The sequence below is a fragment of the Syngnathus floridae genome, chromosome 6 (genome assembly GCF_059516105.1).
Source record: "Syngnathus floridae isolate MCC-2025c chromosome 6, RoL_Sflo_1.0, whole genome shotgun sequence".
In the NCBI taxonomy this organism is placed as follows: domain Eukaryota; kingdom Metazoa; phylum Chordata; class Actinopteri; order Syngnathiformes; family Syngnathidae; genus Syngnathus; species Syngnathus floridae.
In genome coordinates, this window is record NC_142418.1 from 8,411,286 (window position 1) to 8,431,651 (window position 20,366).

The 20,366-nt window shown below is 40.2% G+C and overlaps 5 protein-coding genes and 1 non-coding gene across 6 annotated transcripts; 4 read left to right on the forward strand and 2 right to left on the reverse strand.

Moving 5' to 3' along the window:
• Window positions 1-1,292: 1,292 nt before the first annotated feature.
• Window positions 1,293-2,734, reverse strand: LOC148396367 (exosome complex component MTR3-like). Its single transcript, XM_088379729.1, has 2 exons — window positions 2,395-2,734; window positions 1,293-2,165 (listed from the first exon to the last, which is right to left on the reverse strand). The coding sequence occupies exons 1-2, from the start codon at window positions 2,670-2,672 to the stop codon at window positions 1,619-1,621; spliced, it is 825 nt and encodes a 274-aa protein (XP_088235855.1). The 5' UTR covers window positions 2,673-2,734; the 3' UTR covers window positions 1,293-1,618.
• Window positions 2,735-2,921: 187 nt separating this feature from the next.
• LOC148396368 (induced myeloid leukemia cell differentiation protein Mcl-1-like) lies at window positions 2,922-5,880 on the forward strand. Its single transcript, XM_088378417.1, has 4 exons — window positions 2,922-2,925; window positions 3,126-3,536; window positions 4,889-5,139; window positions 5,222-5,880. The coding sequence occupies exons 1-4, from the start codon at window positions 2,922-2,924 to the stop codon at window positions 5,336-5,338; spliced, it is 783 nt and encodes a 260-aa protein (XP_088234543.1). The 3' UTR covers window positions 5,339-5,880.
• LOC148396369 (exosome complex component MTR3-like) lies at window positions 5,342-7,154 on the reverse strand. The gene is made up of 2 exons (XM_088379609.1): window positions 6,817-7,154; window positions 5,342-6,730 (listed from the first exon to the last, which is right to left on the reverse strand). Exons 1-2 carry the CDS (start codon window positions 7,092-7,094, stop codon window positions 6,184-6,186), a joined length of 825 nt encoding a protein of 274 aa, XP_088235735.1. The 5' UTR covers window positions 7,095-7,154; the 3' UTR covers window positions 5,342-6,183.
• Window positions 7,155-7,538: 384 nt separating this feature from the next.
• LOC148396370 (induced myeloid leukemia cell differentiation protein Mcl-1-like) lies at window positions 7,539-10,286 on the forward strand. Its single transcript, XM_088379730.1, has 3 exons — window positions 7,539-7,957; window positions 9,304-9,554; window positions 9,637-10,286. Exons 1-3 carry the CDS (start codon window positions 7,672-7,674, stop codon window positions 9,751-9,753), a joined length of 654 nt encoding a protein of 217 aa, XP_088235856.1. The 5' UTR covers window positions 7,539-7,671; the 3' UTR covers window positions 9,754-10,286.
• A 3,082-nt stretch (window positions 10,287-13,368) lies between these two features.
• On the forward strand, window positions 13,369-18,539 carry LOC148396371 (protein-glutamine gamma-glutamyltransferase 2-like). Its single transcript, XM_088377739.1, has 15 exons — window positions 13,369-13,528; window positions 13,627-13,794; window positions 14,061-14,276; window positions 14,349-14,467; window positions 14,692-14,820; window positions 14,930-15,107; window positions 15,250-15,388; window positions 15,566-15,669; window positions 16,162-16,304; window positions 16,391-16,490; window positions 16,598-16,743; window positions 17,135-17,264; window positions 17,357-17,517; window positions 17,785-17,921; window positions 18,014-18,539. Exons 1-15 carry the CDS (start codon window positions 13,510-13,512, stop codon window positions 18,174-18,176), a joined length of 2,052 nt encoding a protein of 683 aa, XP_088233865.1. The 5' UTR covers window positions 13,369-13,509; the 3' UTR covers window positions 18,177-18,539.
• A 1,319-nt stretch (window positions 18,540-19,858) lies between these two features.
• On the forward strand, window positions 19,859-19,941 carry trnal-cag (transfer RNA leucine (anticodon CAG)). The gene has a single exon. It is a non-coding gene; the product is annotated as a tRNA-Leu (tRNA).
• Window positions 19,942-20,366: the final 425 nt, after the last annotated feature.

Here is a 20,366-nt window from a genome sequence, read left to right on the forward strand (position 1 = left end):
CAAATGTCGATTCTCATTGGTCAGATTGACGTTCACTCTGAGCCAAGCCCGCCACTCCAATGACACGAAAAGGCTTGCTCGGCTGATGCAACTGAAAACTTTCATGACTTAACGCAGCATATGTATGGGTAATGTCTGGTGGCTACATGTACATTATGTTATATGTCTTGTACATGTATATAAAATACATGCAAATAATTCATTAGAAGGGTAATGCTTCACTGTGAAGAAAATAACGTGAAATCTCACAATGTGATACATTCGCTTGGATATAGATGCCAGTATACTACTATTGCATCAGTAATGCGACTTGCACAGAACAGGCCTACCATTGGTCCAATGAAATTCTGTTACATTTCATCCTATGGATTTCCTCATTTTGATATGCATAATTCATTGAATTGTCTCTTGTTTTGTAATGAGTATTATATTCCTTTGCAGATGTGTTGATTCTGCACAAATCTGAATGATTAAATTATGCCACCTTCATTAGACATTTCAAATGTAGGACGAGTCATTTGCTCATGAAATCTGTAACTGTTTATAATTGATCAGGAGTTGCACAGTATAACAAAGCACATTTGTGATTTAAAAACTAGATTAATGCCATCTGCAGAATGTTTGTCAATCCTATGCCTTTTGCCCAAGTGAAAGAGACACTACCTCCAAAACAGGCATAACACAGAAATGCAGGCTTTGACACAAATTGACAGGCAGCATGAAATGGGATCAAAACAAACACAAATACAACCCGTTTTATTATCATTATTTTTTAATTTGGGGTAATAATTAAGTCTCAGTTAATGGCTACACTCAGTCCCTCAAATCAACTTGACATGGCATCAAAAAATACAAATTAAATGCAATTATACCCGATTGGTATTTTTTTAGAAGTCAATATCCTTATAAAGCACCATTTTACCTCCATAAATGTTGAGATTGAACTTAATATTCGTTGTATCAAGTATTCCTTACGCTGTTAGAAATTCATATTGGACAAGCTCCCATAATTGTTTTCAAATAAGTCAACTGCACACAGACAATGTTCACGCAAACAGTAAATTATGTCAGGTTGTTGACAGCGTGGACTTTTTTGTGTGGAGCACATTATATACCTTACCTTGGTAACATGATTCTTTTAGCAATCTGACTGTAGTTTGTTTAACAAATAAATTCAGAATTTCTAAAATATTTTTACATCATTTGATACTATACTATGACAGAGTGGACACGCCAAGCTTGACAACCGCCAACGAAACTATTGAAATTGTTTTCATGTTATATGAGAATCATTTCAAAGCATAAATGTAAATATTTATTGTACAACTAAACAGTTTGAGCCTCATTTGCAGAAAGATAAAATGGTGGTCATAATGTGCATGAAAACATGAAAAAGTTTCTTAAAGAGGCAGTTATTCCAAGATGACCGTTTCTAAGACAGAGAAAAATGTTCAGTTACAAAAAATACAATATGCAGGATCAAAATGATGCTTTTAGTCAAATTATTTGTGGACACTTTAGTCAATTATAAGACTTCCCAAGTTTTCATGACTGTTTGATTTTTAATGACATCAAAAGCACTTTATAGCAATACTGACCCAGAAAAGTACAAATTCTATCAGCTCTCTGATGGTGGGGGGGCTGCTCTTCGCACTGCCTTGGCCAGAGCTTGTTGGATGACTGGGTAGATCTTATAGCAACCCTCAATGCAGGTGCGCACCCCAGCAGAGAGAGTCTCTTCGGTCATTTCTCCGTCAGACTGCAGCCCAGACACCTGGTTCAAGCTAGGGAGGAATGCAACGGTCAGCCTTCCCTGATTGTCACCACTGGGCGAACCGCTTCCGTTTTCCTCTGCATATGTTGGGTCAACCACGTAAGAGCCCCCGTCCTGGCGGATGGCGCAGCCGAGCACCAGGTCATACATTTCGATTCCAGCATCTGCTAGCGCGAGGGACGCGCAGGTGACGGCGTGTGCAAGAACTGAGCCGCTGTGTTCAAGAACCATCACGTTGACCTCTATCTGAGAGCGAGGGTATTTGTGGAGGCACAAGGCGGGCTGCAGACTTTCATGCAACATCAAAGAGAAGTCCTTGTCCTGACTCCCTTGAATCCAGGAGCCTCTCTCTGGGCAAGAAAATGGGGCAAACCGCATGTCTGTTGTCAACCTGGTTAAACAAAGAACAGCTGGTTTGTTGAGGGCCCCATAATTTAAAGAGTAGATAACAATAATCACAAGACAAATAATACGCCTAAATTAACTACAACTATACTGACGTGAGCAGACATAAATCAAGTCCATCAGTTTGTTTTCTCTTAGGTGTTGAATTCTTGAGCGAGAGATTAAAATTTAATTGCTAACATAAAGTTAAGACCACAGATAAGGAGATTATATACCTTCCACACTTCATATCGGTGTCATCTTTACGCTCCGTTTCTCTGGGACCATAAACGCAGCATATCAACTTGGTATCTCCAGCCTCAATGTACGCGGAACCCTTAGCTTGACTCACGAGCCCGCACCTGACAAAAACAGGCCGGACGTCAACCTGGTCCCGCTGTCGACCATCTGCACGGGGGCCGTGCGAGGAGAAGACCGCCGCTGGCTTGCACGCGAACAAAGACGGACTTTGGGAGAGTTCTGGGCCGCGAACTCGTTTGTTGTCAACGGGCATGGTGGTGCGGTTTTAACAACAGAAGCGGCACGTGAATAGGTCCAGCACTATAAAAGGTCCCTCTGAAACACAGATACCAGACATGTTATTCCGCCAAGTGACGCTCATAAAAAATTTAATTTTGTTGAAACTTTGAAATATCGGCGTCTTTTTAATGTGTGTATTTGTGTGCTTGTGTGTGGTGTTTTTTATAGTATTTATTTTTTAATTTATTTTACCTGCATATAAGTTTGTTTGACTTAATGCCTGATGAGTACCAACCGCAGGTCTGCTTTGTTGACTTAAGAAAATTGGATGGATGAAAAAAAAAACTGTTAAATCCTTCCGGAATTTTTTTTATTATTCTGTTTTGCACAAGTGACCAAATATGACAAATTGGCTTCTTTGATTAACTGACAACTCTTTCATGTCCTTTGATGTGACACGCGCATGCGCAGAACTTGCCTTAAATAGAGGCGAAGCCGCGAGGAGGGACCACTCACATCCAGCCGTTACCTAGCGACATCGACAAGGATTTGCCGGCGAGTAGACGCTCGAACGTTGGACTTTTGGACGCTGTAATCCCTCCAAATTCAGTCATGGAAGAACAACCTTTGCAGCTGGCCGTAGCCGCACACGATAACGCCGAACTACCGGAGCATCATTTTGCAAACGGCGACATGGATGAAGGCTCCCCGCCGGTGCCGGTCCTTCAACCCCCCGCTGTCCCAGACCTCCTAGACACCGACACAAGGCGGCTCATCGGCCGGTTCCTCAGTGACTTTACTGGGATGACCACACCTGCTTGGAACCAAAGCAACATCCAGTATGCGATGAAAAAGGTTGTGACGGGAGTGGTGGACAAGTACAGGATTCGATACAATGGTAAGAGTATGCTTGAATTTCCCAGATCGAATCAGTTAAGTGTGTTGCTCTTTCAAGTTCTTAGAACCGTTTCAGCCTTTTGTCGTTATTGACACTGCTTTTTCATTTTAAATGTGCACCCTCTGCAAAAAAAAAAAAAAACCTAATTAAAAACTGTTACTGCAATTGTTTTATTAAGTTTTTATATTGAGTACTCTTTCGAATTAAATATCAAGAGTATGCTTGAATTTCCCAGATCGAGTCAGTTAAGTGTGTTGCTCTTTCAAGTTCTTAGAAACGTTTCAGCCTTTTGTCGTGATTGACACTGCTTTTTCATTTTAAATGTGCACCCCTGCAAAAAACAAACAAAAAACTAATTAAAAACTGTTACTGCAATTGTTTTATTAAGTTTTTATATTGAGTACTCTTTCGAATTAAATATCAAGAGTATGCTTGAATTTCCCAGATCGAGTCAGTTAAGTGTGTTGCTCTTTCAAGTTCTTAGAACCGTTTAAGCCTTTTGTCGTTATTGACACTGCTTTTTCATTTTAAATGTGCACCCCCTGCAAAAAACAAACTAAAAACTAATTAAAAACTGTTACTGCAATTGTTTTATTAAGTTTTTATATTGAGTACTCTTTCGAATTAAATATCAAGAGTATGCTTGAATTTCCCAGATCGTGTCAGTTAAGTGTGTTGCTCTTTCATGTTCTTAGAACCGTTTCAGCCTTTTGTCGTTATTGACACTGCTTTTTCGTTTTAAATGTGCACCCCCTGCAAAAAACAAACAAAAAAAAACTAATTAAAAACTGTTACGGCAATTGTTTTCTTGAGTTTTTTATATTGAGTACTCTTTAGAATTGAATATCAATTTAGTTTTATTATAGTTCTAGTCCGGTTGCACAATGCACACGTTTAAACAATCTACAAACAATGTAATAATTTCCATTATTCTCAGTTCCACCTTTGATCTTATTTCGCTAATTGTGCAGTCCATCTACAGCCAGTAGAGGGACCTCTCTGCTAAATCTGACATGACTTTCATTTGCAGTGCAGTAAAGCAGGAAATATACATGAAATGTTTATCTTAAAAACAAAGAGATAAGAGAGTCATCTGGTAAAAGACTAAAACTGAACGTTACAAATGTTCAAGTCTTCAGTCTCAAATGAAACTAAGGATTTTGAAAATGTAGTCGTCAAAGGATTCAACTGGCAGAAATTGTTCATTAAAAGCAAAAGCTAAAATTTAAAAAAGCTGAATTTATGAATCAGCACCCAGAACCTTTTATATGTACTGGAGGTTATCGGTCAAAAAAATAAATAAATAAATAAATAAATGAAGATAAATATTTATGTGTCTATATGTTTTCAAGGCATCATCAACATGCTGTCATTGGATCAAAGAGGGCACGACATGTCCTTCATCAGCGAGGTGGCCAGGGATGAATTCGCTGACGGGATAACCAACTGGGGTCGCATCGCCAGCCTGTTGGGTTTCTGCGCTGTGGTATCTGAAGCCCTCAAGGAGAGGCAGCAGGAGTACTGCGTGGAGCTGGTGGCCCAGGAGGTCTCAAACTTTCTGCTGTCACACCAGCGCACCTGGCTTGTGCAGCACAACGCATGGGTGAGCAATATGCCGGACGTGTCCTTGATGATTTTTGAAGTCCTCCCAACTCATCATCTTATTCTATCTGTTTTCTCATCAGGATGGATTTGTAGAATTCTTCAAGGAAGAAGACCTAGAGTCTACGATGAAGAAATGCGTCTTAGCCTTAGTTGGTTTGGCCGGCGTCACTGCAGGAATAATCCATCTGCTGAGATGAACATCGTGGACACATTGTGTTTTATTGTTCAGTCACATATTTGTTTGTTTTTGGTTTTATTAATGCACTTTATTTTCTGCACTTTCTTTTTTTAAAAAGTCTTCTAAAACTATCTAAAAAAAAAAGTTTACATTTTGATTACCTTATGTGTTGTTTAGTCCAGTATATTGTTACATTCTTTAGTTAAAAAGACTTTTTGTTCTGGTGGAGAAAATCCTGCAAAACTATAAGCTTGTGTTCATTTATTTACTGCATGTATTTTTTATTGTTTGCCAACTTTTAAAATGCCATTTTCTTTATACAGTGTTTTTATTACAAATAGACTCAACCCCCAAAACTATTCTACCCATTCACTGTTCAAACACATTTGTACAAAGATAGCTAGAGATGCCCTTTTTTAAATTCACAAAAATATTTTCTAGACACTACTGTAAAGTAAACATGACAAGAAGTGATCTTATTTTTACTACTGTTTTTTGTTGGAAATTCTATTATTGACAAGTACTTTTCTTGTATAGGTATAAATAAATGATCTAAAAAAATTCTTACAAGGTTTGTGTTCATTTTCATCATACTTGGATGCTTGCTTGACCACATAATAGTTACCAGAGGCGGTGGGGGCACATGACCACGTTTGATTCATCAGCATGGATAACTCACAGAGACAGAGAAAAATGTTCAGTTACAAAAAATACAATATGCAGGATCAAAATGATGCTTTTAGTCAAATTATTTGTGGACACTTTAGTCAATTATAAGACTTCCTAAGTTTTCATGACTGTTTGATTTTTAATGACATCAAAAGCACTTTATAGCAATACTGACCCAGAAAAGTACAAATTCTATCAGCTCTCTGATGGTGGGGGGGCTGCCCTTCGCACTGCCTTGGCCAGAGCTTGTTGGATGATTGGGTAGATCTTATAGCAACCCTCAATGCAGGTGCGCACCCCATCAGAGAGAGTCTCTTCGGTCATTTCTCCGTCAGACTGCAGCCCAGACACCTGGTTCAAGCTAGGGAGGAATGCAACGGTCAGCCTTCCCTGATTGTCACCACTGGGCGAACCGCTTCCGTTTTCCTCTGCATATGTTGGGTCAACCACGTAAGAGCCCCCGTCCTGGCGGATGGCGCAGCCGAGCACCAGGTCATACATTTCGATTCCAGCATCTGCTAGCGCGAGGGACGCGCAGGTGACGGCGTGTGTAAGAACTGAGCCGCTGTGTTCAAGAACCATCACGTTGACCTCTATCTGAGAGCGAGGGTATTTGTGGAGGCACAAGGCGGGCTGCAGACTTTCATGCAGCATCAAAGAGAAGTCCTTGTCCTGACTCCCTTGAATCCAGGAGCCTCTCTCCGGGCAAGAAAATGGGGCAAACCGCATGTCTGTTGTCAACCTGGTTAAACAAAGAACAGCTGGTTTGTTGAGGGCCCCATAATTTGCTAAAATAAAGTTAAGACCACAGATAAGGAGATTATATACCTTCCACACTTCATATCGGTGTCATCTTTACGCTCCGTTTCTCTGGGACCATAAACGCAGCATATCAACTTGGTATCTCCAGCCTCAATGTACGCGGAACCCTTAGCTTGACTCACGAGCCCGCACCTGACAAAAACAGGCCGGACGTCAACCTGGTCCCGCTGTCGACCATCTGCACGGGGGCCGTGCGAGGAGAAAACCGCCGCTGGCTTGCACGCGAACGAAGACGGACTTTGGGAGAGTTCTGGGCCGCGAACTCGTTTGTTGTCAACGGGCATGGTGGTGCGGTTTTAATAACAGAAGCAGCACGTGAATAGGTCAGGCACTATAAAAGGTCCCTCTGAAACACAGATACCAGACATGTTATTCCGCCAAGTGACGCTCATAAAAATTTTAATTTTGTTGAAACTTTGAAATATCGGCGTCTTTTTAATGTGTGTATTTGTGTGCTTGTGTGTGGTGGTTTTATAGTATTTATTTTTTAATTAATTTTACCTGCATATAAGTTTGTTTGACTTAATGCCTGATGAGTACCAACCGCAGGTCTGCTTTGTTGACTTAAGAAAATTGGATGGATGAAAAAAACAACTGTTAAATCCCTCCGGATTTTTTTTTATTATTCTGTTTTGCACAAGTGACCAAATATGACAAATTGGCTTCTTTGATTAACTGACAACTCTTTCATGTCCTTTGATGTGACACGCGCATGCGCAGAACTTGCCTTAAATAGAGGCGAAGCCGCGAGGAGGGACCACTCACATCCAGCCGTTACCTAGCGACATCGACAAGGATTTGCCGGCGAGTAGACGCTCGAACGTTGGACCTTTGGACGCTGTAATCCCTCCAAATTCAGTCATGGAAGAACAACCTTTGCAGCTGGCCGTGGCCGCATACGATAACGCCGAACTACCGGAGCATCATTTTGCAAACGGCGACATGGATGAAGGCTCCCCGCCGGTGCCGGTCCTTCAACCCCCCGCTGTCCCAGACCTCCTAGACACCGACTCAAGACGGCTCATCGGCCGGTTCCTCAGTGACTTTACTGGGATGACCACACCTGCTTGGAACCAAAGCAAAGTCCAGTATACGATGAAAAAGGTTGTGACGGGAGTAGTGGACAAGTACAGGATTCGATACAATGGTAAGAGTATGCTTGAATTTCCCAGATCGAATCAGTTAAGTGTGTTGCTCTTTCAAGTTCTTAGAACCGTTTGAGCCTTTTGTCGTTATTGACACTGCTTTTTCATTTTAAATGTGCACCCCCTGCAAAAAAAAAGAAAAACTAATTAAAAACTTGCTAAAAAAATTGTTTTCTTAAGTTTTTATATTGAGTACTCTTTCGAATTGAATATCAAGAGTATGCTTGAATTTCCCAGATCGTGTCAGTTAAGTGTGTTGCTCTTTCAAGTTCTTAGAAACCTTTCAGCCTTTTGTCGTGATTGACACTGCTTTTTCATTTTAAATGCGCACCCCCTGCAAAAAACAAAAAAAAAACTAATTAAAAACTGTTACTGCAATTGTTTTCTTAAGTTTTTATATTGAGTACTCTTTCGAATTAAATATCAAGAGTATGCTTGAATTTCCCAGATCGAGTCAGTTAAGTGTGTTGCTCTTTCATGTTCGTAGAACCGTTTCAGCCTTTTGTCGTTATTGACACTGCTTTTTCATTTTAAATGTGCACCCCCTGCAAAAAACAAACTAAAAACTAATTAAAAACTGTTACTGCAATTGTTTTATTAAGTTTTTATATTGAGTACTCTTTCGAATTGAATATCAAGAGTATGCTTGAATTTCCCAGATCGTGTCAGTTAAGTGTGTTGCTCTTTCATGTTCTTAGAACCGTTTCAGCCTTTTGTCGTTATTGACACTGCTTTTTCATTTTAAATGTGCACCCCCTGCAAAAAACAAACAAAAAAACTAATTAAAAACTGTTACGGCAATTGTTTTCTTGAGTTTTTATATTGAGTACTCTTTAGAATTGAATATCAATTTAGTTTTATTATAGTTCTAGTCCGGTTGCACAATGCACACGTTTAAACAATCTACAAAAAATGTAATATTTTCCATTATTCTCAGTTCCACCTTTGATCTTATTTCGCTAATTGTGCAGTCCATCTACAGCCAGTAGAGGGACCTCTCTGCTAAATCTGACATGACTTTCATTTGCAGTGCAGTAAAGCAGGAAATATACATGAAATGTTTATCTTAAAAACAAAGAGATAAGAGAGTCATCTGGTAAAAGACTAAAACTTAACGTTACAAATGTTCAAGTCTTCAGTCTCAAATGAAACTAAGGATTTTGAAAATGTAGTCGTCAAAGGATTCAACTGGCAGAAATTGTTCATTAAAAGCAAAAGCTAAAATTTTAAAAAGCTGAATTTATGTATCAGCACCCAGAACGTTTTATATGTACTGGAGGTTATCGGTCAAAAAAATAAATAAATAAATAAATGAAGATAAATATTTATGTGTCTATATGTTTTCAAGGCATCATCAACATGCTGTCATTGGATCAAAGAGGGCACGACATGTCCTTCATCAGCGAGGTGGCCAGGGATGAATTTGCTGACGGGATAACCAACTGGGGTCGCATCGCCAGCCTGTTGGGTTTCTGCGCTGTGGTATCTGAAGCCCTCAAGGAGAGGCAGCAGGAGTACTGCGTGGAGCTGGTGGCCCAGGAGGTCTCAAACTTTCTGCTGTCACACCAGCGCACCTGGCTTGTGCAGCACAACGCATGGGTGAGTAATATTCCGGACGTGTCCTTGGTGATTTTTGAAGTCCTCCCAACTCATCATCTTATTCTATCTGTTTTCTCATCAGGATGGATTTGTAGAATTCTTCAAGGAAGAAGACCTAGAGTCTACGATGAAGAAATGCGTCTTAGCCTTAGTTGGTTTGGCCGGCGTCACTGCAGGAATAATCCATCTGCTGAGATGAACATCGTGGACACATTGTGTTTTATTGTTCAGTCACATATTTGTTTGTTTTTGGTTTTATTAATGCACTTTATTTTCTACAATTTCTTTTTTTAAAAAGTCTTCTAAAACTATCTAAAAAAAAAGTTTACATTTTGATTACCCTATGTGTTGTTTAGTCCTGTATATTGTTACATTCTTTAGTTAAAAAGACTTTTTGTTCTGGTGGAGAAAATCCTGCAAAACTATAAGCTTGTGTTCATTTATTTACTGCATGTATTTTTTATTGTTTGCCAACTTTTAAAATGCCATTTTCTTTATACAGTGTTTTTATTACAAATAGACTCAACCCCCAAAACTATTCTACCCATTCACTGTTCAAACACATTTGTACAAAGATAGCTAGAGATGCCCTTTTTTAAATTCACAAAAATATTTTCTAGACACTACTGTAAAGTAAACATGACAAGAAGTGATCTTATTTTTACTACTGTTTTTTGTTGGAAATTCTATTATTGACAAGTACTTTTCTTGTATAGGTATAAATAAATGCTCTAAAAAAAATCTTACAAGGTTTGTGTTCATTTTCATCATACTTGGATGCTTGCTTGACCACATAATAGTTACCAGAGGCGGTGGGGGCACATGACCACGTTTGATTCATCAGCATGGATAACTCACATTGGTCTATCCTGCATAGAATTATTAGCACATTTTCACACTCACACCTACCACTGTGAGGCGGACGTGCTAACCAGTGCACCACCGAGCCGCCACTGTGCATTTACTTTACAGATTCCTGCTATGGGCTTCCTGTGATTAGTTTGAAAAGCTCATCTGTTATTAAAGATAACACAGACAAGGACGCACTTCCTTCACGTGTGTACATGTCTTTGTGTGCATACACATGTGTTACTTCCTCACCAGAGCGCATTCTTGGCTCTCTGACACATGACAGTGTCACGAAGTAGAAGATAAGAAATATTTCTGCCGAATTACTGTCGCTATGCATTTTTGCTTGGAAATATGCTCACCCAAAAAGACGAAAGTATTTCATGCCCACCCCAACTCTCCTCAGTGACTATAAAAAGTGTAATTTGTCTATAAAACTGTAATAAAGACACCTCTGCATTATATTATATCCTAATTAACATGTTCCCTGGGATCACAACCCCCTTCCCGTCTGCGTCAAAACCAATTTTCTCATAAACTACTGTAAAGAAACATGACAAGTAATGATCTTATTTTTATTACTGTTATCCATATCCTAATTAACATGTTCCCTGGGGTCACAACCCCTTTCCCGTCTGCATGAAAACCAGAACACCCCACTGTTTGTTGTTTTTTGTTTGTCTTTAGTTGTGAAATAGTTCCAAAAGGTTGGTTCGACAAATTATTTTTTGGGTCTCATTAGAGGATTTGTTTATTCATCAACAAATTATTTTTGGGGTCTCATTAGAGGATTCGTTTATTTATCGTCAAATTATTTTTGGGGTCTCATTAGAGAATTTGTTTATTCACCGCTTATCTATTATTAAACGACAACATCCCTTATAGTGTCACTCAAGTATGAGCATTACTGTTTTTTTTAAAGGCAAAAATGACTGAAATAGCTTTTATGTTAGATTGTGCAGTGAACTGTGTGTCATGTTGCAACTGATGTTTGTGTGTGTGTGTGTGTGTGTGTGTGTGTGTGTGTGTGTGTGTGTGTGTGCGTGCGTAAACAGGCATTTCCACTGAAATTGAAGTACGCAATCTACATTCAAGATGAGTTGCTGGGTGTAACAGTCTAAAAAGGGTGTTGGTTTTTTAATCTAAGATCTGGATGCTTAGTTGTCATCTTCTTTCCCATGAAAAGAAATGGTGTCATGTTAATTTTGTGAGAAATTCTCAAGTATTTATTTAGTAAAATAAAACATACATCACTACGTCAGATTAATATAGAAATACGTCATAGAATAAAATTCCCACAAAAACAATTACGGTCACGTACTGACAATTTGTGAATCGCCATTTGTGAATTTACCAGTTTGCTTTTCTTCTGCAAAATATAAACTGTAAACGGACCAACAGCTAGCTTCAATAACGCCGCAAAAAACAGGATGGGCACAGGTGAACTACTCAAGATAAAGAGAGCTTTGCAAAATAGCCACTCACTCCAATCCATACATCTGTAAAATGAGTTTGAAATTATATAAAAAATTAATAGACAAAGTTTGGGCATACATAGAGATGAAATTTGCTATAGACAATTCTAACCATTTTTAGCGTGTACATTAGCACCCAGAACAGTGAGGGTTCACTATATCGTGAACTTGAGAATGTAGAGGAATAGTGACTAATGGCTTGCGGATGATTCAAACCTCATAAAATACTGTCAGTAAGAAAGTGAGAAATCTGCATGACACTGATGGTCTGTTGAGTAATGGACCGACTGGCTGTTAATTCCCTGGGATATGGCATCTTGCTGCATTTTCTTGTAGTGAGGAAAATGCATTTTAGTTGAAGGCGAGAATGAGGAACTCTGAGCTCGTGGAAATCCGTGTTGCTGATATGCCATACACACAACATACAGTGTGCGCTATATGAGGCAATGCAAAAAGTCTGCTTCATGAATGCAAAATGCCACCGGATCCATGACGAGTCTTCAGTCTTTGCAATGAAACGATGACCAGAGAGTTCAGGTCAAAAAAAAAAGAAAAAAGATAAAAGAAAAAAAAGCTCCATGCAACAGTTTTGACTCATTCCAGAGTAAATATTGAGCAAGTGTTACGAGAAGAGGTAGTTACAAGGCCAGTGATCACAGATTTCAATGCTAAATGTCACTTTGAGATTTACATATGTGAAGTGACTTATGAATAAATTATTATTATTGTTATTATCCATCCATCCATGAACTGTACCGCTTGTCGCAGGCGTGCTGGAGCCTATCCCAGCAGTCATCAGGCAGTAGGGAGGGCCCGAGATGGAATCAAACCCGCACCATCCTAACTGTGAGGCAGTCGTGCTAACCAGTGCGCCACCGAGCCGCTATTATTATTATTATTATTATTATCCATTATTGTGAACAACAATTGGAAGGAAACTTGTACATTTAAATATGTTTCCTCAAAATATAGAATGCAGAACAATACAATAAAGTTTACAAGTGGTTAGGATGGTCCTTGCATAAGCAGGTTAGGTGGAACAAAATATTATGTTATAACATCAATGAAAATACCTAGATTTTTTGGGTCATTTGTATTTATTTATTAATAGCCTGTTGTTTTATTTCTTACAGTTGATTTTGAAAATATTCCCAAAGTAACGCCCAAACCAAGGTGAAAATGAAAATGAAAATTCCAATACAACATAAAAGTTTTAGAATTTTGTAAAGCAAACTTTATTCAAACAACCAGACAGTAACAGTCAAGAGTTGAAGAAGCTATCCACCTGTCAGTGGAAACTCAATGTCAGTGGCCTCAAAGATTCAGTAAAAGATAGACAAAGAGCCCAATGTGTGCCAAGAAACGGGCCAACGAGACATTTGCTTTCAACGATTACACGAAAAATACATGAGCATGTGCAGCTACCGGAAGAGGAGTCCTTTTGGGAAGTCATGATAGAGGTCACGTCAGGGTGGAGTGTGCTGTAGGAGTCAGAGTCATACAGTGGGAGGGTCGGTCAGCCTTGGGCTGTATAAATAGAAGACAGGGATGCATATGAAGACAAGTGTGTGAAGGTACTTGAAGACAAGCGTGTGAAGCTACTTGAAGACAAGCTTTTGATTGGACAATCAATGATGGCACACTATAGGGGTGAGTCTGTGAGTCTGTCTGTCTGTCTGTCTGTCTAATAGACAGATTAGACTCTAATCTCTCTATCTATTAATAATGCTTGCTCTATGTGTCATTAGGTAACATTTTGGATATGGACCTGAGATGTCGTGAGAACAACTTGGCTCACCACACCAGGGAGATCGATTGGGAGCGCTTGATTGTGCGTAGGGGTCAGCCCTTTGCCATCTCTGTGCAGTGCTCTGAGTCTGCGCACTGCGAAAACCTGGCTTTGGTCCTGCACCTTGGTGAGTAATCGTAATCCTGAACTCAAGTGGTTGGTGGGCTAGAAGGTCAGCCTTTTAGTTCTGATGTAAATATTCGCTCAGTATGAAATGTGCCTTGTTAATTCTGGTGTCAAAATTGGCATCTTGGTGGGCACTTTGGTTCCATGGTCAGTCATCTCAATGGAAAAAACGATGTGGTCCAAATCCAGTTTTAGTGTGTTACTGGAGATGAGGCACGACTCATGAATGAATGTATCGACATCATTTCTCACATGTTGTTTGCTCAGGCAAGCAAGATGAGGTGATCAAGGTTGAGAAGGGCAGCCGCAGCAAAGACGGTTGGTGGTTTATGCAGGAGAGAGCGCTGCTGACTGTTCACAGCCCGCCGAACGCCATCATCGGCCATTACCGCCTGGACGTGTTGGTGATGTCACCCAATGGGCACGTGCTGGAGAAGAACGACAAACATGACTTCCACCTGCTTTACAACCCCTGGTGCAGAGGTAAAAAAAAAAAACTATGCTGGTTTACGTAGCTGCAATGCTTATCTCATGATAATGTTTTGAATTCCATAGATGATGCTGTTTACCTCTCTGATGAGAACCTCCTTCAGGAGTACATTATGAATGAGAATGGGATCATTTACGTGGGCTCCTCGAGCCAAATCCAAGGCCACCATTGGCACTTTGGACAGGTACGTGCATGTGTGTGGACAACCTGAATGGTCACAACCTCACAACAGCAGAGATGGTCAGCCTCATCATAAGTTGCCTTCCTTGGATAGAGCAAGCTCTTCGAGTGAGGGTGTCAGAATGTAACCAGACCACACAAACAAGAGCGTCACCCGTTTGCAGTTTAATGAGAAAACTCTAATCCATCATCTCTCCTTCCTCCTATTTGTGTGTTATTTTCTCACAGTTTGACGACAATGTGATGGACATCTGTTTTCAAATTCTGGACAACTCCAATGATGCATTGAGAAACTCAGAGAAGGACTTGAAGCAAAGATGTGACCCGGTTTACGTTAGCAGGATCATCTCAGCCATGGTGATGACAATAACAACAACACACTTTCCACTCTATGGCCCTGCAAATGGCTGCTGGCCAGTCCAGAGGGTGCCTACCAACCAAAGTCATCTTCTCGACATGTGTCTAGATAAACGCCAACGGGGACCGGGGCGTATTGGTAGGCAAGTGGGGGGAGCCGTACACTGACGGAGTCTCACCTTCAAAATGGACCAGCAGCGTTCCGATCCTCCAAAAATGGAGCGATGGCAGGGCCAGACCGGTGAAATACGGCCAGTGTTGGGTCTATGCTGCTGTGGCCTGCACAGGTGAGCCTTTGATACATACAAAGTCCCCGAGCTGTTCTTTTTGCACAACTTGCTGTCGAACAAGGAATTGAACAGCAGGTGTTTGATCCATAAATAGACAAATACATTTCTAAGGATGTCCACTTTTTTGCCTTTCTGACAGTACTGCGTTGCCTGGGAATCCCGACACGTCACATTACCAATTTTGAATCAGCTCATGACACTGATGGGAACCTTTCTGTAGACTTCTTGTTCAATGAAAAAATGGAGAGTCTTGAGTCAAGAAGGTCTGACAGCAAATGGTAAGGAAGCGCTGACAAGTTCAATTTAAAAGACCTGTCATTGTCATGTCCCGCCCCTGGTGGAAGAAAGCCATATTGAGAATCCAGTCCAACCCAGCGGCAGTCTGGAAAGTGGACTTTAAACTGATGATGATGATGATTGTCATGTCATTGATCTCTCTCAACCTCCCATGTCAGGAACTTCCACTGTTGGGTAGAGTCCTGGATGACGAGACAGGATCTCCCACAGGGAAATGATGGCTGGCAGGTTTTGGACCCAACACCACAAGAATTGAGTGATGGTACAATTTTTTTCTTATCTCTTCTACTGAGGGTAAAAAACTATAACAGAGTAGTTTTATGTTGTCTCCATGTGTTGCTGCGCCGTTTGTTTTCAATCCGTTGCTGTAAGTCATATAGCAACACAGAAGCTAATTTGCATTAGCATCATGTTAGTGAACTGGAAAATTAAGCTATGGAGTTGTTTCTAATAGACAAGGTGTGATTCTCTTTGTTTTATGTTTAATTTGACATTAAATGTCAACTGGGAGTGGAAAGACACATTGAAGCCTCTTTTGTAAAAAAAAGTGCTCAGTATTTTTCAAAATATTGATTATTGTGAGGTGAGTTCACTGCCAATACACAACTCTGAAATCTGCCATTGCAAGTCAAAATTGGTGAAAGATCCACTTGCATCTCAAAATATATTTGTAGAGTCGCTATAAATGCCATCTTATTGGTGAATAAACACATGCGTTCCAAGACATCAATTACAAAGCCATTTTACTTCTCAGGTCAGTTCTGCTGTGGTCCATGCCCTGTTAGAGCCATCAAGGAGGGCAATCTGGGCGTCAAGTATGATGCCCCCTTTATATTTGCTGAGGTGAACGCTGACATCATCCACTGGATTGTCCGAAGAAACGGCGAGCGTCAGAAGGTGAGTCTTTATACATTTAGCCTTAGCCCTCTACGAAAGCGTACATGTATTTTATTTCAAACAAATAATGATACTTAACATTACAGATCAGAGTGTACGAGGACAGTATTGGCCTTTACATCAGCACCAAAAGTGTTTTCAACAACAGCAGAGAAGATGTCACTTCACACTACAAATATCCAGAAGGTTAGTGAACTGTGTTGCCCAGCTTGAGTAGTTTCATGTGATTGTTTTTTTGACATGGAGGTTAATTAATCATCAAAAATTAATGCACATCTGTATGTTTCACCCAGGCTCCAAAAAAGAGAGAGAGGTTTACGAGAGGGCGGGACGTCGAGGTCGAGAGACCTCCCCTGAGAGAACAAAACCAGGCAAACTGCAGATGACCATCAAACATGCCAAAGCTGTATTCGGGTCAGACTTTGACGTCGTTGTTGAGGTATGGCAGTGATAAATGAATGACACTTTTGCAGCACTGAGAAAAAAAGCCTCCAGTCATTTGGACGTGATATAACAGCAAATTCAAAACAGAAGTAGGAAATACACCTCATTAATGAGACGGATTCGAGTTCAATTGGAAATCGATGGTTTATCATGCAGTTCTAGGAATGGTTCAGTGTTACATTTCACTACGTAGTTTGTAACAATAAGGTATGTGATCAAATTATGTATGTTTAGTATATTAGGGGAAGTCACTTTGCCATTTTTTTTTTTACAAGGTAATGATGCCCTGCATTGCTTGCACAGCACCGTAGATAGCATAGAGTTAGGGATGTGTTGTTTCTCATGAAACCATGGCAAAAACTCACATAAACTGATCTCAATTGCAGTTGAAGAACGAAGGTGGAGTCGAAGCCAACGCTCGTCTGACCTTGGTGGCCACGTCGGTAACATACAACAATCTAATCCGGGGGGACATTGATAGACAAACCAAGAACATCTCTGTGCCAGCCCACAAAGGTCGGTAAATCTAAAACATGAAAAACATGCAAGTGTAACCTTGACTTGCATGGAAGGAGATTTGACGTCTTTAAATGATGATGTGTGTTCAGTTCACAAGGAGGTGCTGCGTGTGCGCTACGACGACTACGCCAAGTATGTCTCTGAACAACACATGGTCAAAGTGAGGGCGCTCCTGGACATACAAGGGGAGGATAATCCCGACATGGCCGTGGCCAATATCCCGCTCGGCTTGCCTGAGATCCTTGTGGAGGTGGGTGAAGGCTTACGGCATGCAGGTTGGCCAGGTCTGGCTGTCCCTTTCTCTCGCTTACCATAGACCCCCACATTCCACAACATAATTTCTGTTCACATAGCATGGTAACCCCCCCTTGGCCGCCACTTTTATTTATTTTTAAAGGTCTCAGCGCGACCCAGTACCAAACGGCCCTTGGAACAGCACCAGGCCGCAGACCATTGATTGTGGACCTCGGTTTAGGGAATGGATGACATCGCATGACTTTTTTCTATTGTTATGCAGGTTCCAAGTAAAGCCGTTGTACATCAAGCAGTGACAGGCTCCATCTCCTTTACCAACCCTCTCCCGGTGCCCCTGAAACGAGGTGTTTTCACTGTGGAGGGGTCTGGCCTGGTGTCCCCCACCGTGGTCAAGATGCAGTGAGTACAGACTTGAAAAGCTATCGGCCTACGGCGTTGTTATCATAGCGCCATTCCTAACATCTTTTTCAACCTTTTTCCTTTTCTTTTAGCGGTGACATCGGCCCAGGTCAGAAAATCCTCGTCAAGCTCAGTTTTACCCCCACGCGGGCCGGCATGAAGAAACTCCTTGTGGACTTTGACTCAGATCGCCTCCAAGACGTGAAAGGAGCCGCTACAGTGATGGTTGGCCAGTCTTTCAATAGACTCTATTAGCCATAAAAAAAATATTTTCAGCTAGCACATGCAACGCAGTTTAAAGCATCACACAAAAATGTTTTATGCTTCTACTTTATATTTAGGCTCTATGCTACTACTTCACATTCCACATAAATAAGTCAAATTTCTTCTATTCACTGCAGTGCAGAATTTAAAACACAAACAAATGAGCCCTTGTACAATAATAAAATCCAGCAGCATCATATTCATATATGTATCGCAAATCAAACGTCTTTTGCTTGCATGCGTGGTAGAACTGATTTATTCCTAAAATGTGTGCACTATTCAAAGATTGTGTTTGAAGCTGAAATGCAAGATTTGCTCAGGATTCTTTTAATAAAGATTGTTTTTTGGAACTGATTATATGGACTGCTATGTTGACTAATGCTAAGACATCAGAAAGGCCAATATTAGGGAGACATTCATCTATTAATTCATTTCTGTACCACTTGCCCTCAAGCGTTGACCAAACTAAACGTTGACTTGATTATTTAATCTCACACTTGATGGGCGGGCGGGCACTCCAAAGGTCAGAACTATTTGTGTCATTAAAAGGTCAGTTTTCCATTCATTACATGTCCCTTTAAATAATACTTGAAAGAATTTTCATTTTCATTTGCCTATCTCCATTCCATATAAGAGTCCCTGCCGGCAAATAGGTCCTTTCGACCTCAATTGCTGTGATTTTTCTTTCTTACTCAGACTGTTAATGTAAATGGAGAGAATTTTTTTTTTTTTGCTAACTGAAATGCAGATGACACACAAAAACTATGGTAGCCCTAAAGGGTAAAATTTCAATGTAGAAGCAATAGAGGCCTGTGAGTTTGCAAACACCCGCTTGACTCATCCTGAGAGTTGACATTTCTGTCGTCCATGTGGCAAATGTCTCATTACAGAGTAAAGACGTGCTTTTGGTCACTTGAGTGAAGGGAACATTTTGACTTTTGCACCAGCCAGCCACTAAAAATGGTCTTCTTTTAAACTCATACAGGCTCATTGAGGAAGGGTTGGGTTTTGTGACAACTTGTGCTGTTTATTGCTCTAGCTTTAGAATTTGATTTATGAACAACTCTTTTCTGATTGATGGTGAAAGGATTCCATCCATAAAGCTCATTCTCCTTTTGTGGTTTTCGCACTTTCAACATGACTTTGATTACTATCACCACACATCATCTAAAACAGTTTTTTTTTTTGTGATTTATTGTTTGAAATTGACACTGGTCACCTCTGATGTTATTACACTCAAGAATTGTTAAAGTGTTTCTAAAAACACTGTACAGTTAAAACAGATTTTCGTTTGGCCCTGTACATTAAAAAACGTTGATTCATTAATTATGTATTTTCAATACAACAAGCCTGTTAAGGTTCCACTAAATTATTTATTCATATTATTTATTTATATTATCATATATTTTATTTATTTATCTTCCGTAGCGCACCTCACGAGAGTCGCGGGCTCGCAAAAACCGGCCGACGTGATGCAGTAGGCGGGGGGACACCCTGAGTTCGCCTGCCAATCGCAGGAGAACAACCATTCGACTCTCAATCATGAAATATGTTTGGTGAACATTGCATCGAAAGCAGTTTTAATATTCTCCAGTGGAAGGAGGTAGAGGTCCACATTTGGTTTCAGCAATTGTAACAGTACAAATATAAAATTATCGCCGACTCACCAGCAAGTCAGGATGGCCGAGCGGTCTAAGGCGCTGCGTTCAGGTCGCAGTCTCCCCTGGAGGCGTGGGTTCGAATCCCACTTCTGACAGAACATTTTTGCATTGCCGAACAAGACCCTAAAAACATATTGATTTTATGTTTTGATGAGATTTATGTATTTGGAAACAAGCGGAAAGCCACTGAGCTAATTGGTAATTACATCTATTAAGCTCAGCATCTGAAACGTTGCCAGAACGGCATAGATGAAAAAAGAAATCAAGTTAAAAAATATGTTTTTTGATTTTATATTTATTCTATATTTTAAAATAATGTTGAATATTGAAACTAAAAACTGCATTTATGTCAACGAGTGCCCAATAAAACAAATTTCTGAAAAAGAAAAACTTGTTGAAAAAAGAATTTATCAACACTTGTTTTGACAATAGATTAGATGAATTAAATCATGAGCACGGTGTTGGAGTACTAAATTGGGTAAGAGTTTAGACACGAACGTTTCATGATAGTTACATTTAA

Bases quoted from the DNA above. Each gene is read 5' to 3' on its own strand.
- LOC148396369 (XM_088379609.1), bottom strand. From the start codon at position 7,094: ATGCCCGTTGACAACAAACGAGTTCGCGGCCCAGAACTCTCCCAAAGT. The intron at 6,731-6,816 runs GTATATAATCTC...TTGTTTAACCAG, and splicing joins ACCGATATGAAGTGTGGAAG to GTTGACAACAGACATGCGGT.
- LOC148396370 (XM_088379730.1), top strand. From the start codon at position 7,672: ATGGAAGAACAACCTTTGCAGCTGGCCGTGGCCGCATACGATAACGCC. The intron at 7,958-9,303 runs GTAAGAGTATGC...TATGTTTTCAAG, and splicing joins GTACAGGATTCGATACAATG to GCATCATCAACATGCTGTCA. The intron at 9,555-9,636 runs GTGAGTAATATT...TTTTCTCATCAG, and splicing joins TTGTGCAGCACAACGCATGG to GATGGATTTGTAGAATTCTT.
- LOC148396367 (XM_088379729.1), bottom strand. From the start codon at position 2,672: ATGCCCGTTGACAACAAACGAGTTCGCGGCCCAGAACTCTCCCAAAGT. The intron at 2,166-2,394 runs GTATATAATCTC...TTGTTTAACCAG, and splicing joins ACCGATATGAAGTGTGGAAG to GTTGACAACAGACATGCGGT.
- LOC148396371 (XM_088377739.1), top strand. The intron at 14,468-14,691 runs GTACGTGCATGT...ATTTTCTCACAG, and splicing joins ACCATTGGCACTTTGGACAG to TTTGACGACAATGTGATGGA. The intron at 17,265-17,356 runs GTCGGTAAATCT...ATGTGTGTTCAG, and splicing joins CTCTGTGCCAGCCCACAAAG to TTCACAAGGAGGTGCTGCGT.
- LOC148396368 (XM_088378417.1), top strand. The intron at 3,537-4,888 runs GTAAGAGTATGC...TATGTTTTCAAG, and splicing joins GTACAGGATTCGATACAATG to GCATCATCAACATGCTGTCA. The intron at 5,140-5,221 runs GTGAGCAATATG...TTTTCTCATCAG, and splicing joins TTGTGCAGCACAACGCATGG to GATGGATTTGTAGAATTCTT.